This window comes from Populus nigra, chromosome 3 (assembly GCF_951802175.1).
Source record: "Populus nigra chromosome 3, ddPopNigr1.1, whole genome shotgun sequence".
Taxonomy (NCBI): Eukaryota; Viridiplantae; Streptophyta; class Magnoliopsida; order Malpighiales; family Salicaceae; genus Populus; species Populus nigra.
The window spans coordinates 1,439,393-1,453,393 of record NC_084854.1 but is presented as its reverse complement, the minus strand read 5'-3'; the positions used below and the strand labels follow the sequence as shown (position 1 = coordinate 1,453,393).

General features: G+C 38.0%; 2 protein-coding genes across 2 annotated transcripts; one reads left to right on the top strand and one right to left on the bottom strand.

The window, feature by feature from the left end:
* Window positions 1–219: 219 nt before the first annotated feature.
* On the top strand, window positions 220–3,704 carry LOC133690136 (U-box domain-containing protein 12). The gene is made up of 3 exons (XM_062110339.1): window positions 220–1,067; window positions 1,720–2,695; window positions 3,401–3,704. Exons 1-2 carry the CDS (start codon window positions 421–423, stop codon window positions 2,648–2,650), a joined length of 1,578 nt encoding a protein of 525 aa, XP_061966323.1. The 5' UTR covers window positions 220–420; the 3' UTR covers window positions 2,651–2,695; window positions 3,401–3,704.
* A 4,178-nt stretch (window positions 3,705–7,882) lies between these two features.
* Window positions 7,883–10,762, bottom strand: LOC133690324 (stromal cell-derived factor 2-like protein). The gene is made up of 6 exons (XM_062110573.1): window positions 10,404–10,762; window positions 9,937–10,077; window positions 9,199–9,339; window positions 8,711–8,760; window positions 8,498–8,627; window positions 7,883–8,171 (listed from the first exon to the last, which is right to left on the bottom strand). Exons 1-6 carry the CDS (start codon window positions 10,506–10,508, stop codon window positions 8,088–8,090), a joined length of 651 nt encoding a protein of 216 aa, XP_061966557.1. The 5' UTR covers window positions 10,509–10,762; the 3' UTR covers window positions 7,883–8,087.
* Between the last annotated feature and the right edge of the window lie 3,239 nt (window positions 10,763–14,001).

Sequence of the window (14,001 nt, the reverse complement as noted above, 5' to 3'; positions counted from 1 at the left end):
TGCTCAATTAAAAAAAATACCAAAAAATAAAATAGCATTAAATTTTTAATACTATATTTCCTAGCTTAAAAAATTGTCCTTCTTAGTTCTTTCCTCTATTAAAAAACCATCCAAACACATCCTTAACATGACCCTCTCTCTCTCTCTCTCTCTCTCTCAACTTTTATTGCTATAAAAAATCTCCCTCCCTCCCTCCCTCACTCTCTCTCTCAACTTTTATTACTATAAAAAATCACTCTCTCTCCCACCTCTCCCTCTCCCTCTCCCTGAAATCAAGCAAACCAGAATAACTGAAACCCCCCCCCCCCCCCCCTTCCCTCTACATTTTCTCTTATAGTGCGAGTGTGTGTGTCTATCTCTAGAACTAGACAGTTTGTGTGTCTTACTGAGCAATGTAGAGTACAGCTTCTTTTTCCAGCAATGGCCAAGTGTCACACCAACAACATAGGTTCTTTACTCCTCGACCACACCTCTACCACCGCCACCGCCACCGGAACCCACCATTCCCGTCTATGGACAGCCTTCTCCCGCAAAATTTTTGATGCTGTCAGCTGTGGTGGCAGCTCACGTTATCGCCATTACGAAGATGACATCCCCTCTTTCACCACCACCGCTACCAATGCCACCGCTAGTGTTTCAAGAGAGAAACAGAACAAGACAACGCTTAGTGTTACTAGTAATTCAAGAAAAGAAGAAAATGGGAATCAGCAAAACTTGAATGTTGAAGGAGAGAAAGGAAGAGTTAAAGCAAGAAATGGGAAATCAGAGAAGTTGTCAGATCTGTTGAGTATGGCGGAGGTGGAGAGTGAGAGTGAGACCAGGAAGAAAGTTGAGGTATTGGAAGGGATGAAAAGGGTTGTTAGAGAATTGCAAGTTGATGAAGGAGTGAAGAGAAGAGAAGCTGCATGTAATGTAAGGTTGTTGTGTAAAGAAGATGGGAAAGCAAGAGTTACACTTTCCATGTTAGGAGCCATTCCTCCTCTTGTTGGAATGCTTGATTTGGAGGACTTTGGGTGTCAAATCGATGCTCTTTATGCTTTGCTTAATCTTGGGATCGGAAATGATGTGTGAGTATCCCCATTTTTTTGGTATTTTTTTCAAGATTAATGATTGTCTTTTTCAAAGTTAGATTTTGTGTGCTCAAATTTTGTAAGTAATTTGGGGTTTCCATGGTTTATTTGATGTCAATTGAGGTCTCTTGAAGTGGGATTTTGGCTTTCTCAATTTGTGATTTTGTTTCAAGGAGAAGATGGTTTCTGTGTTTTGATTGATTTTGAAGAGTAAAGGTTTTTCGTTTTTTGGTTTTGGATTTCTATGGTTTATTTGATGTTAATTCGAAGTCCTTTTCTGATAGCATTCTCAGTTTGTACATTGTTTTGTTTTGATTGTATTTTTTTTTAATGTTCTGGCTCCTAATTTGATAAAAGGAGAAGTCTTTTTCTATGTTCTGGATGTGTTAAAGAATAATTTGAAGTCGCTGTTTCCTTTAGTTATACATGACTGAATTACGTGGATTAATTTGCTTTTTAGATCAAGAATGTAGTGTCATTTTCTTGCATTTGTTGTTTTCTGTTTTCTGTTTTTTTTTGAATTGTTATTAACATGTTATATGATTTGATTTTGACAAGTCATCTTCCATGTTATTTTCTTGAAACAGTTTTTGCATTTAATTTTACACTACTGTGGACTAAATATGGTTCTGTTAACAAAATTTTGCAGGAACAAAGCTGCCATTGTTAAAGCAGGAGCTGTTCACAAGATGCTAAAGATCATAGAATCTCCAAATGCTGCAAATCCATCTGTATCTGAAGCGATAGTGGCGAATTTTCTTGGGTTGAGTGCATTGGATTCGAATAAACCGATCATCGGCTCTTCGGGTGCAATCCCCTTCTTGGTGAATTCCCTCAAGGATTTGGATCACAAAAATAGGTCCCAAGCACAACAAGATGCTCTTAGAGCTCTGTACAATCTTTCGATATCCCCATCAAACATCTCATTTATTCTAGAAACAGATTTGATCTCATTTCTGATGGGTTCGCTGGGAGACATGGAAGTAAGTGAAAGAGTTCTTTCAATTTTGAGCAATGCAGTATCAACCCCGGAAGGTAGAAAGGCAATTAGCGCCATGCCAGATGCTTTCCCTATTTTGGTTGATGTCTTGAATTGGACCGATTCACCAGGTTGCCAAGAGAAGGCATCTTACATATTGATGGTGATGGCACACAAAGCATATGGAGATAGACAGGCCATGATTGAGGCAGGAATCGTATCATCCTTGCTTGAATTAACGCTTTTGGGTAGTACTTTGGCGCAGAAGAGGGCTTCAAGGATCTTGGAATGTTTGAGGGTTGATAAAGGGAAACAAGTTTCGGGGAATTATGGTGGCAATATGGGTGCAGCAGTGTCTGCTCCTATTTATGGAACTCCATCATCTTCTTCAAACCCCAACCTCGTTTCAAAGGAGTGTCTAGAGGAGACAGAAGATATGATGAGCGAGGAAAAGAAAGCTGTGAAACAATTAGTCCAGCAGAGTTTGCAGAACAATATGAGGAGAATCGTTAAGAGGGCCAATTTGCCGCAAGATTTTGTTCCATCAGAACATTTCAAGTCCCTCACATCAAGTTCAACCTCCAAGAGTTTACCATTTTGAGGACATTGGATCAATCACAAAAGGATTGAAGAGGAGCAACTTGAAGTTAGTGTTTCTTTTCATTATCTTAAAACCTTCTATTCTCCTAGTGGCAATAGTAATGTATGAAATACCACCATATGTTGAAATTTACTATATAGTTAATCAGAAACTTAGTAAAAAAGTTCAGTTTTTGGTGCTTGGATGAGTTACAAATCCTTCCATTGAGATCTACTTTGACTTTCAAGTCTGTTTGCAGAATGATATAATAATTAAAAACAACCATGAAATGGTGAGATCTTTTTCCTACAGTTGCTTCCTGTCAGTAGCATAGCATGACCTGGAAATTTGGAAAAATCAGAGGGATGATTTTGTCATTGCCTGCTAGATAGACATTGTTATGGAGAATCCCCACAATCAAGGGGGGTCATTTTCAACCCTTGCAGTACATTTTTGTCCACCCTTCTGGCCCCTTGCCCTTATTTTTATATTCCCACCATGTTACATCTGTCTTGAAAGAGGGGTCAGTGATATTCTTTTGCACATATTTATGGACTGGCTATTCACTGCCTATTCGAATCTGTCATCTTGTTAATCAGTAATGTTTTTCTATTCAAGCTCTAAACAAGAATCTTTGGACTTACAGAATTGATTGAATTTTTTACTTCTTGTTGTGAGATCTTGGAGATTTATCCCTTCTTTCATTTGATTAGTATTTTTCACTTGCTGCACAACATGTGCATTGACCTGGTTTACTGGTATATTTTACAGGCCAGCAGAGGAAGAAGAATCTGAGATTAGCTGTACTGCGTGTAGCACCTGTGCAACTTTGCTCCCCACAAGGTTCATATTTTACATCATATTGCATGGTGGGGTATGGTCATTTTGTAATCTTTATGCCATACCTTATCATTTCCCTGTCCTGCAGCTTTTCTTGTTGGCCTGCTTTGTTGTAAATATATTCTGCTGTAATATTAGCACTTATCTGTACAATCTTGGATAACTTCTTCTATGTGTGCAAGCACTTACAGCTCCATTTGCGTCCACAGCAAGTGAGTTGAAACTTCGAACTGAATTTTTCTCATAAACCCATAAAATTCTAGAGAACTGCCGATGTCCATAGGCCGGATGTGATGGACATCGACGGCGGATTAGATTTGGGGTCCATCCTATGGAGTGCTTTGCATCATTATGAAATTATTGTCACCAGTTACACCTCTTGCAACCTGATTACATATTGGAAAAAAGTTGACATTTGACACGCTTCTTTTTCCTGATTTATAGTCATCAATGAAAGTTATTGGAAGCAGTAGCTTGTTGGTGAATGAATCAAGGGCAATTCATTCTGTTTTTTCTTATATGACGCTGACAGCTGAGGAGATGGTAGATCATAAACTATGTTGTGCATCTCCATAATTGGGGCAGGGGTCCATTTTCTTAATGGTAAAAGAGCCAGAGGATGCGTTGCTGGAGAAGATGGAGACAATAAACTACATTAGGTGTGTAGCCAATACAGTTCATGGGAAAAAGGACCGCTACTTGTAGTGTAGCTCTCCTCTTATGAGGTGGTCAAGTTTAGGAAAGTTGTGGCTGCTGCTGCTGCTTCTGCTGAATACTAGAGGTCTAGCTACTATAACGATCCCTTTATAACCGGGAAAGATACAGGGGATTGTTGAGAGTTATGGTGGGCAGGTTTGTGAGTGAGTTCTAGTCGTATATTTACTGCTGCCTGCCTCAACAGGTAGATTTGCAGCTTCTTATGACAGATACAGTCACAATGACCCATTATGATTTATCTCAACAACTGGCCAGAAGAATTAAATGTCACTATATTCCATACGCCATTAAATTAATTTACAGATTTAAATAAATTAGGGTAGATCTCCAAGAAATAACTCCTTTCCATCTCTTACAGACATGAATCCCTTGCCTATACAGCAGTGAATTAGGCTATGACAAAAAGAAGAGACTCCACAAGTGAAGGGAATCCCCAAAAAATAAAAGAGTAAAGGGGGAGTGGGGCTAGTTGCTTTCTTCACTCATCGGTGACCAGTCTGACAAAAAGATAACTTTGCCCTAATCATGAAAAAAGGGTGAAAAAGATGAACTTGCTCTGCCTAGTGCTTTTGGGGTATGGGAAGTCTGGTGATTAACCTGGTCAAATGCAATGCAAGCAGCGTTGTAGCAGTAGGATGCCGTCTGGCCTACCATGGAGTCTTTTAGCATCCTAGCAAATAAAAGAGCCCATCCTCTTAAATTGATGTTTCTAACTTCTTCCAACTAGAAGGTTCTGCAATCTGACAACAAATGTCCTGGCATTGGTTATGTAAACTTAAAATCAAAAGAAAAAACAAAATATAGGAAGATTCATTGCTCACCTTCAAAATATAGAAGGTTTTGAAGTGTTGTTATTAAAAATAAATTTTAAAAATAAAAAAAATATTATTTTAATGTATTTCTAAATAAAAAATACTTTAAAAAATAATTACTATCATGACATTAAAGTGTACTTTGATTAAGCTTAGTTATGTTGGGGTGATATTTGAAAGTGTTTGATTAATTAATAAACACTATAATTTTATATATGTTTCACTAAAAACTCTTTTGAAATATTGGTTTAAAAAAACTATAATTTGTAACTTTTAAAAACTTATTTTTTCAATTCGCAACAACAAACACACCATAATTGTTAAGGTAGTGTTTGGGATTGTAATGGTAGTTGTTTTTAAAAATGTTTTTTGCTTGTAAATACATTAAAATAATATTTTTTTAAAAAAATTATTTTCAACATTAACACATCAAAACAATCCAAAATTATAAAAATAATAATTTGAAGCAAAAAAAAAATCAAAAATTTTAAAAAATGTTTTTTGAATGCAAAAAACAAACACGTTCTAAATTCAACTCGTCTCAGCAGATTAACACAGAAAATTCATAATACGGAGTTTGACTTGAGCTAGGTTTCTAATTAATTCAGAAAATATATTGACTCAATAAAACTTGATTGGCCCAAATAAATTTTTAATGACTTAGTTAGCTCGATTAAATCTAATATGATAAAAAGAGAATTGAACAATGTCATACAACAACAACTCGGAACTTTTCAAGAGTATGTATGTTTTTTTTTTTTTTTTGATTTACGTGGGGTGTCCGGGTCAGCTTACGCGCACCACAACTATTCCCCACGGCCCGCTGGACATCCTGCAAGCCCAGGAGCATGTAAGGCACCGCGGGGGTGACAGGCGTACACATAGAGGGTCGAACCCGGGACGGGGGCGGAACAAGTCACACGAATTGACCACAGCAGCTAAACCCTCAAGTGCGGGTACACACGAGTACTCGAACCCAGGACGCACAGGCAGGGCAAAGCCTACCAAGACCACTGAGCTGCAAGCCTCGTGTGTTATTATACCAAAGTCTTGCAGCTATGAAAAACACCTTCCCTTCCAAGCCAATAAGGGTTTAGCCACTAGCAGCCAGTTAACCTGGTCATGTATTTCAACCATTGAATCTGTGGTATTTTGCTCCTGTTCATTAATGATATGTGTATTTTTTTTATTTTAAAAGTGTTTTTATTTTAAATTATTTTGTTAGTTTAAAATTAATTTTTTTTGGTATTTTTAGATTATTTTGGTTTGCTAATACTAAAAATAATTTTTAAAAATTAAAAAATATTATTTTAATTAATTTTCAAATAAAAAATACTTAAAAAAAAACTAAATATCACACTACTTCCATGTATTGTAATGCAATAATGTCCATGACTTTAGCAAGAGATCATAAATCAAGACAGTCAAGTGAGCAAGGACGGTTGTCCTTGCAGAGAGCATCCTATGGGGTTCTTCCCGCTCCTCCTAGTGAAATACATCTGATCTGTCAATTTGCTGATCAAACCGTCCGATTTGGCGGGCCTCGAAATGCTTAGATCAAGGAGAGAGAGATTGGTAGCTTTCAGGCCACGGTCTGCGTTTCAAGGGTGGTTGCATCACCGTCCCACAGCAGAGCATTCTGTGTCAATGCTCCTGTCTGCCACCGACAGGCATTAACTTTCTATATATATATATATATATTTAAAAACTTGTTTCGCTTTTTAAAAATATTTTTAATTAAATAATATATTTTATTTTCGATCTTATTTTTAAAGCCTTTCTTATTCAATCTTCCAAACTTCTCTAATTTTCCAATTCAAACAAGCTTGATCTAATATCTGCACGACTTAGGCACCGTTTGAGAACGCGGCTGCGGCCGCGTTTCTAAAAAATTTAAAAATTTTTTGTTTTTTTTTTTTGCTAAAATTTAATATGGTTTGTACGTTTTGGATCGTTTTGATGTGCTGATGTCAAAAATAATTTTTAAAAAATAAAAAAACATCGTTGACATGCATTTTGGCACGAAAAGTTATTTGAAAAGCACCCGCAACCACACTACCAAACACGCTCTTAAACTCCACCTAATTTATTACAAAAAAAAATAAGAACTTGTAATGTGATATTAAAATTTATTTTTTTATGGTTTTTTTCTTAATAAATGAGGTTAGGTTTGAGTCTCGTCCAGGTGCGTGTTCATTAATTTAGATAAAATATCTAATAACGATAAAAAAAAAATTGTAAGAACAAACTGGGGTAATTCTTCTTTTTACCTCATGGTCATTTTTTAAATAAAATGTAAGGGTAATAATAGCCACGAACATGGGAATATCAAGCTGCTACTAATATATATATATATATATATATATATATATATCACCATTACAGCATGGCATGCCCAGCAAAAGTACCATAAATCAAGTTCTTGGATAACAGGAAAAGAACAAGAAACAATCTTATGCTCACGGATTGACATGGGTCTAACTTCAACACCAATCTTTTAAACATTAAAACTCAAAAAAGCAAGCAAGATGCAAAGATTTTCACTAGGCAAAATGCTCCAGCTTCACAAGGTGAAATGGTGTAGTGATCGGTCCATCAACAAGTAATAGCAGATTTGCTTCGTGTAAACATGCACGCCTACCCATTCACAAAGGGCTCAAGCAGATCCCATGTATCCATATTTGGGATAGGGGCATCACTGTATTGGGCATTTTTACTTCCCAGACAAGCTTGAATCAGTGTAGATGGCACGCGCAAATTAAGATCTTTGGAAATGTACCTCAAGCTCTACTAAATCGTAAATTGCAATTCTTCTACTTTAGCATTACCTCCTTAATCTGTAAATTTCAAAGGCATTTAAATTGCTTGTGTATTCAGAAACAAATTAAAAAAAGAAGAAGAAGCTAAATTAGTGTTTCTTCAGATACAAAAGGTTTCATGCTTTCATGCAAAGCATATTTAATCAGTTTTTGGTGTCGTATATATCCTCATTTAATGGAACATCTACAGCTAATGAAAGAACAGGCACCAGCCACCAAAGATATCAAGACCCAGGTTGTTGTTTTTGCAATGCCAATCCATAAGCATGTTTACTTGCTTTCAGTAACAGGGAGGTATATGCCTTCTGCTGCCAGCCAAACATTGTCAGCACGCTTTTCTCGGACACCGCACACCTATATTAGCACATAGATCAGGAAGTATACAAAAGAATTAAGCACGAAAACTTAAAAAAGAAGCATGATCTCTGTAAGTTGTCCTCTGCTGCCGAAAAACAAAACACCACTATGAGTATCTGCCAAAGTTTATTTCTCCTTTTTCATAGATAAATTAGTCACCACCCCAAGAAGCCCGTTAGGATTTTAGTTCAGTCAAGTTAACCAAACACGCATGGTTCCAGGGCTGTTGTAGGGAAAAAAAATAACAGCTAGGTGCAAACTTAAAGTCTCTAAAGACAAGCTTCAAAAATGTTACTAGTGCTATCTGCAATGCTTTTTATTACCTCCTGCTGCCCCCCAGCAATTCGTTGGTATCTCTTGTCATGACTATGCAAGTAGCCATTGGTGTCAACATGGTGAAGACGAATCCTTTGGTCTTGCTTCCATGTCTTTCCACTCCCTTCAATCATAAGCCTGGAAAAGGAAGGTAGCATGAGTTTCCAGACAAAGAAGTTCAAGGCATAAGAAAAACTTGAAAGAATGTTATATAAGTTCACCTCCAGTAATCTCCGGTATCAGATTCATTCTCTCCCCCAAAGCAACTAACCTACACCAAGCAAAGTGAGTGGATTGTGTCATTCATACAATATACATGTTTAACAGTCCATTAAGTTATTCTATGGTCACTGAAGTAAAATTACCATTACACAACACAGTGATTAACATCAATACTTCTTCATTAAGCCATTTAACTACAGAATATTCAATGCGTTTTTCCCCTCAGGACAGAAACTGAAAGTCAATGTGAGTGTTCAGGCCAATGAAATCTTTCATCTGAAAAGGCAGTGATATTCCCCGTAAAACAGGGGCCTCCACAATCAACTAATCTCTGATATCATATCATTTCCATACTTTCATTTAGTAGATATGTGCATAATGAACCGTAATATCCAATGCCATTATTATATATAAGTTTGGCTATTCAGATTCAACAGTCCATGAAAGGCAATAGAAACAGATGCAGAACAGTTAAACCCATACTAACCTCTAGGTTGCCAGAGATTGGGGATGCATGCAAATGACTGTGCAGCCACTTCCTAGTCTTCATGTGTTGCAAACGGATAATTGTCCCAGTTTTAATGGAGTCACCTTGTTTAGCATTTATCCCTGGCTGAGGCCTAACAATCTACAAAACAGAACTTCCATCTCATCAAATACAACAACAGAACATCCAATCATCCATCCACGGTTTACCAACCAAAATAAAAAAAAAAGGGTTTTGCCATCTCCACACCAAAAGGCCATTCTACAATCATTTTTTGGTAAAGTAACAAAACTACCCTTTTTATTCGGTAAAAATTCAAAGATGTTACTTGAAAATTAAAGGTCAACTGTGTCTTTGTATTCGCTAATAAATGATGTATGGGATTCTTTTCACTGTCCGAAAATTGCCACAATGAAAATGCCATTACGCAAGCACAAGTTTCACCAGCACGAACCAAATTTCTCAGTATTAATATCATAACCTCATGAGTAGCAGAAAACTATTTTTATAAAACTAAAAGCTTGCACAAATCCAAATACCTATTCAAGAAAGCTAAAGATGTAAGATTGAGACACGAAACTATACATTTTCAACTACTTTCAATCACTAATTACTTCCAAATACAAAAACGTTATAAAAAACTCATAGCCCATACCATAGTAGCCAAGTAAATGAAAATTAAAACACACAAAACAAAACAAAGAGCCCAAAAACGGAGAGACATGTAGAGTTACATACCCAATAGCTATTAGCATCGTCAACATTAGGAAACCCAGTAACAGATTGCTGCCCACTTCCAGACCCATATGGCACATCATGTGAATGCAGTCGATACTTCGTCCTCTCGTGCATCAGCTTAACAACACTCCCATAAGTAATCTAAAACAAACCAAAAATTCATTAGGACCCCAACTTTATTCGAAACCTCAATTTCAGTTCCTGTAATCTAAAACAAACCAAAAATTCATTAGGACCCCAACTTTATTCGAAACCTCAATTTCAGTTCCTAAACAATTTAATTTCCCGAATTGGGTACCAAAAGGTTTCAAAAAACTCTTAGTTCGTGATCTAAATATGAACCCATTAAACATTATTCCTCAAAATTAAGCTCAAATTAGTCTCTCTCTCAGCTCATCTACTTTCTCAATTAGGGACTCATTTGAAATTTGCTCAACATTAAAAAGAAGCAAAATAACTAATCTGACCTCGGGACCGGAATCAGAGGCGGCGGAGGCAGGGGAGAAGGAAGCGCCGTCAAGATCAAGATTGAGGAAGAGGAAGATAGAGAGACCGAAGAAAGCAAGAGCCATGACGAAGAGTAGAGCAATGAACCAGTTTTGTTGCCAGAAAGGGATTAGTGTTTCTCTGTACACGATTCTAGTTGCAGTCGGCTGTGATCGTGATTGTGATGATGAAGATGATGAAGAGGGTTTTCTTCTCGAGAGGGATTGCTGGCCAGAGGAAGCCACGGTGATTGATCAGATTTAGAGATTTCTTTTTTATTTTGGTTTTTTTTTCACGGACACGGGGATGAGATGCAGAGAAAGGAAGGAGGGGAAGGAGGGGGAAGGGAGTTAACTGCGTTTAGTGACATGCGTTGAGCCAATGGGAAGATGACAGGTGGAGTCTTGGTGATGTGGAGAGCTGGTATTGGGTGGAACTGGCCATTGACTTGGAAGTTGGAACTTCACTTAAATTTGGATTTGTTAAAAAAAACAAGAGCTTAGAAATTTAAAAATTTTAACAAAATAATACAAGTTAAAGTTAAATTATTTTAATAAAATGACATATTTTTATATTATTAAAAAAAATATTTGTTTATAAAATGCATCGTGTAATATATAATGAAAAATATATATTTCATGAGTTACAAGACGCGACATATTTTTAAAAATATTTAAAAATGTGAAAGTATTATTTTTTAAAGTGATTTTTTTTGTTTAAAAATATAATAAAATAATTATTTTAACATTAATATATTAAAATAATTAAAAAATTAAATTTTTTGGTATATTAAATCAACGTCCCTAAACTTAGCTATTTCCAGTCACGGCAAAAATTGTCGCGTTTAAATAAAGCGAGAAATGTTTAATTGAATTAGTAAATAAATAAGTTTAAAGGCTACTCTATCTTTATTCTTTCCTTCCTTTCCTTCCTTTCCTTCTCCTTGCTCTGGTATTCTTTATTGGTTTGTGTCGCTGTTGACAGATCCTACGCAAATCGGTGAAAAGGCAATGCCCACCGGTCACCACCACCACCACCACCACCAACCACTCACGCAAAAACCATAAACTAAAAGAGAAACCCATCAAAGACAAGCACAGTAAGAACTGATGCATGTCTCTCAGTGACACAGCACTTGGGTGCATCCAAAGCACATGAAAGGCCAAACCCATGGTTTTTGGACCTTTTTATATCAAACCAGTGGCTTTCTGTACCTGCTTTGTTGAAGAGAAAGAGCATGTTCCTCTCTCCCCTCCCCCCCTCTCCTCTCCCGAGCTGGATAGAGGAGGCCAATCTTGTAACCAAAGACAAAGAAAACCAAAAGTCAAAGTAGCTCCAAGTCTCCAGTGAAAGGCAAACGGTAATTGATGTAAAGAAAAAAAAAAGATCGAATGCGAGAAATTTGTGAATTTATCATGTGAACCTAGATAAGAACCATTCAGGATAGGTTTTTTATGGCATTCATAATCATCGTATCTATCATTTCACCTACTGAATACCTTACCCAACGCCAATTTTATACACACTCCGCACTCGGCTCTGGCCTTACTTGGAATGACAGTGGCATGCAGATTCCACAAGGTTTTGCATGCGGGCTAGCTATCCCACAATTCTGTTGAATACTAAACTCAATCTAGAAGGTCAAGGAAGGCAACCACCGGCCAGCCAGCCACCAGCTATGACCGACCAGCCGCCAGCCGCCAGCCGCAGCCGCCAGCCGCCTTCACACCACCGTCCACAGCCTCCTTCACACTTGAAGGTTGAATTATCTTGTTTTGAATTCGTGTATAAATAGCAAGCTGAGCTTATGCTATTAGGTGTGGGAGAGTAGAGAGAATAGAGAGAAACACTAGAGAGAAAGAGAGGGTGTGTATTGTTAAGCTTGTTGTAAGTTTATTTTGTGTTTGGAAGCTTGTGTTCTTGAAATAAAACTTTGTGTTTTATCCCCTCTGAGTGTTTCAAAGCCACCACCAGTGGTTCCTCCCACCAACAATTGGTATCAGAGCCCCGTTCGTCAGAAAACAGAAGTATTTTCTGGGATAGCCGAATTTTCAAAGTTGTCAAAAACAAGTTTTGATAATTCCACCGTGTAGAGATCATCCATACGAACTCACTGCCGCAAAAATCAGCTCAATCGGACACCGGGGTGATACACACGCGCCACCTGAAGTTCCGGTAACTGTAGCCCAGTCGCACCCACGCGCGCCAGAGGAAGAAGACGAGTGACGTCCACGCGCGCCATATTTGAGCCGTTTAAGCCGCGCCGCGCCAAGCCGAGCCAAGCCTCAAGCCGAGCCACCAGCCGAGCCGAAGAATATTCCCTTTTTCAAGCCGAGCCGCTAAGCCGAGCCGCTATTAGCCGAAGCCGAGCCGATAGAATATTCCACAGAATATTCCCGGTTCAACCCAGCGAACCGCCCGACGCCCAGAATTGGTTTTTGGACCGGTTCACCCATTTTCTGACCCGATTTCTACAAAGTCAGACCGGTTCCCGACTATTTCGACCATTCCGGATCGATCTACAGTGTCCGTTTTGCCAAATTCAACTCCCAGAAGGAGATATAGTCATTAAAAGAGCAAAATGACTACAGAAAGTACACAAACACTCATCCCGAAGCTGACCAAAGACAACTATGATAGTTGGTGCATCAGATTAAAGGCATTCCTTGGTTCACAAGAGTGTTTGGAGATTGTACACTATGGTTATGATGAACCAGAGTCCAAAGAAGAAGAAGAAGCTTTACAAGAGGCACAGAAGCAAGCCCTGAAAATCAACAGAAAGAAGGACAACAAAGCAAAGACCATCATCTACCAAGGTCTTGATGAAGATACATTTGAGATCATAGCTTCCGCTGAAACATCACATGATATATGGGAGGCTCTCCAACAAAAGTACAAAGGTGCTGACAGAATCAAGAAGATTCGTCTTCAATCTTTGCGAGGTGAATTTGAGTTATTGCAAATGAAGTCCTCGGAGTCTATTTCTGATTATCACACAAGAATTATGGTGATAGTCAATCAGATGAGGAGAAATGGAGAAGCCATCATAGATTCTCGAATTACTGAGAAAATTTTGAGATCCCTAGATCCAAAATTTGATTTTGTTGTTGTCGCTATTGAAGAGTCCAAGGAAGTGGACAAGTTGACAGTGGATGAACTTATGAGTTCTTTGCAAGCTCATGAGCAGAAGATTGTAAAGCGAAATGGAGATAAGGCCATTGAGCATGCCTTACAAGCAAAGTTGTCTCTCAAGGACAGATATGAGCAAGGGGAGACCTCAACAAGTGCTCAAGCAGGAAGTCAACAATCCAGAGGAGGATTCCAGAGATTCCAAGGAAGAGGTTCTTGGAATACAAGCTTCAGAGGAAGAGGTGGCAGAAATACCACCAGAGGAGGCCAAAGACAACAAGCATTCACTCCTAGAGGAAGAGGAGGCGGTTACAATAACCGTGATAAGAGAAATATCCAGTGTTATAGGTGCAATCAATTTGGGCACTATAGCACTGAATGTCAAAGGAAAGCTCCGTTGGAGATACGTGAGCAAGCCAACTATGCAGAGATCTGGATGAAAGGAAAAGC

Bases quoted from the DNA above. Each gene is read 5' to 3' on its own strand.
- LOC133690136 (XM_062110339.1), top strand. From the start codon at position 421: ATGGCCAAGTGTCACACCAACAACATAGGTTCTTTACTCCTCGACCAC. The intron at 1,068-1,719 runs GTGAGTATCCCC...AAAATTTTGCAG, and splicing joins CTTGGGATCGGAAATGATGT to GAACAAAGCTGCCATTGTTA.
- LOC133690324 (XM_062110573.1), bottom strand. From the start codon at position 10,508: ATGGCTCTTGCTTTCTTCGGTCTCTCTATCTTCCTCTTCCTCAATCTT. The intron at 9,340-9,936 runs GTATGTAACTCT...TCTGTTTTGTAG, and splicing joins ACGATGCTAATAGCTATTGG to ATTGTTAGGCCTCAGCCAGG. The intron at 8,761-9,198 runs GTTAGTATGGGT...TGCTTGGTGTAG, and splicing joins CAATCTCTGGCAACCTAGAG to GTTAGTTGCTTTGGGGGAGA.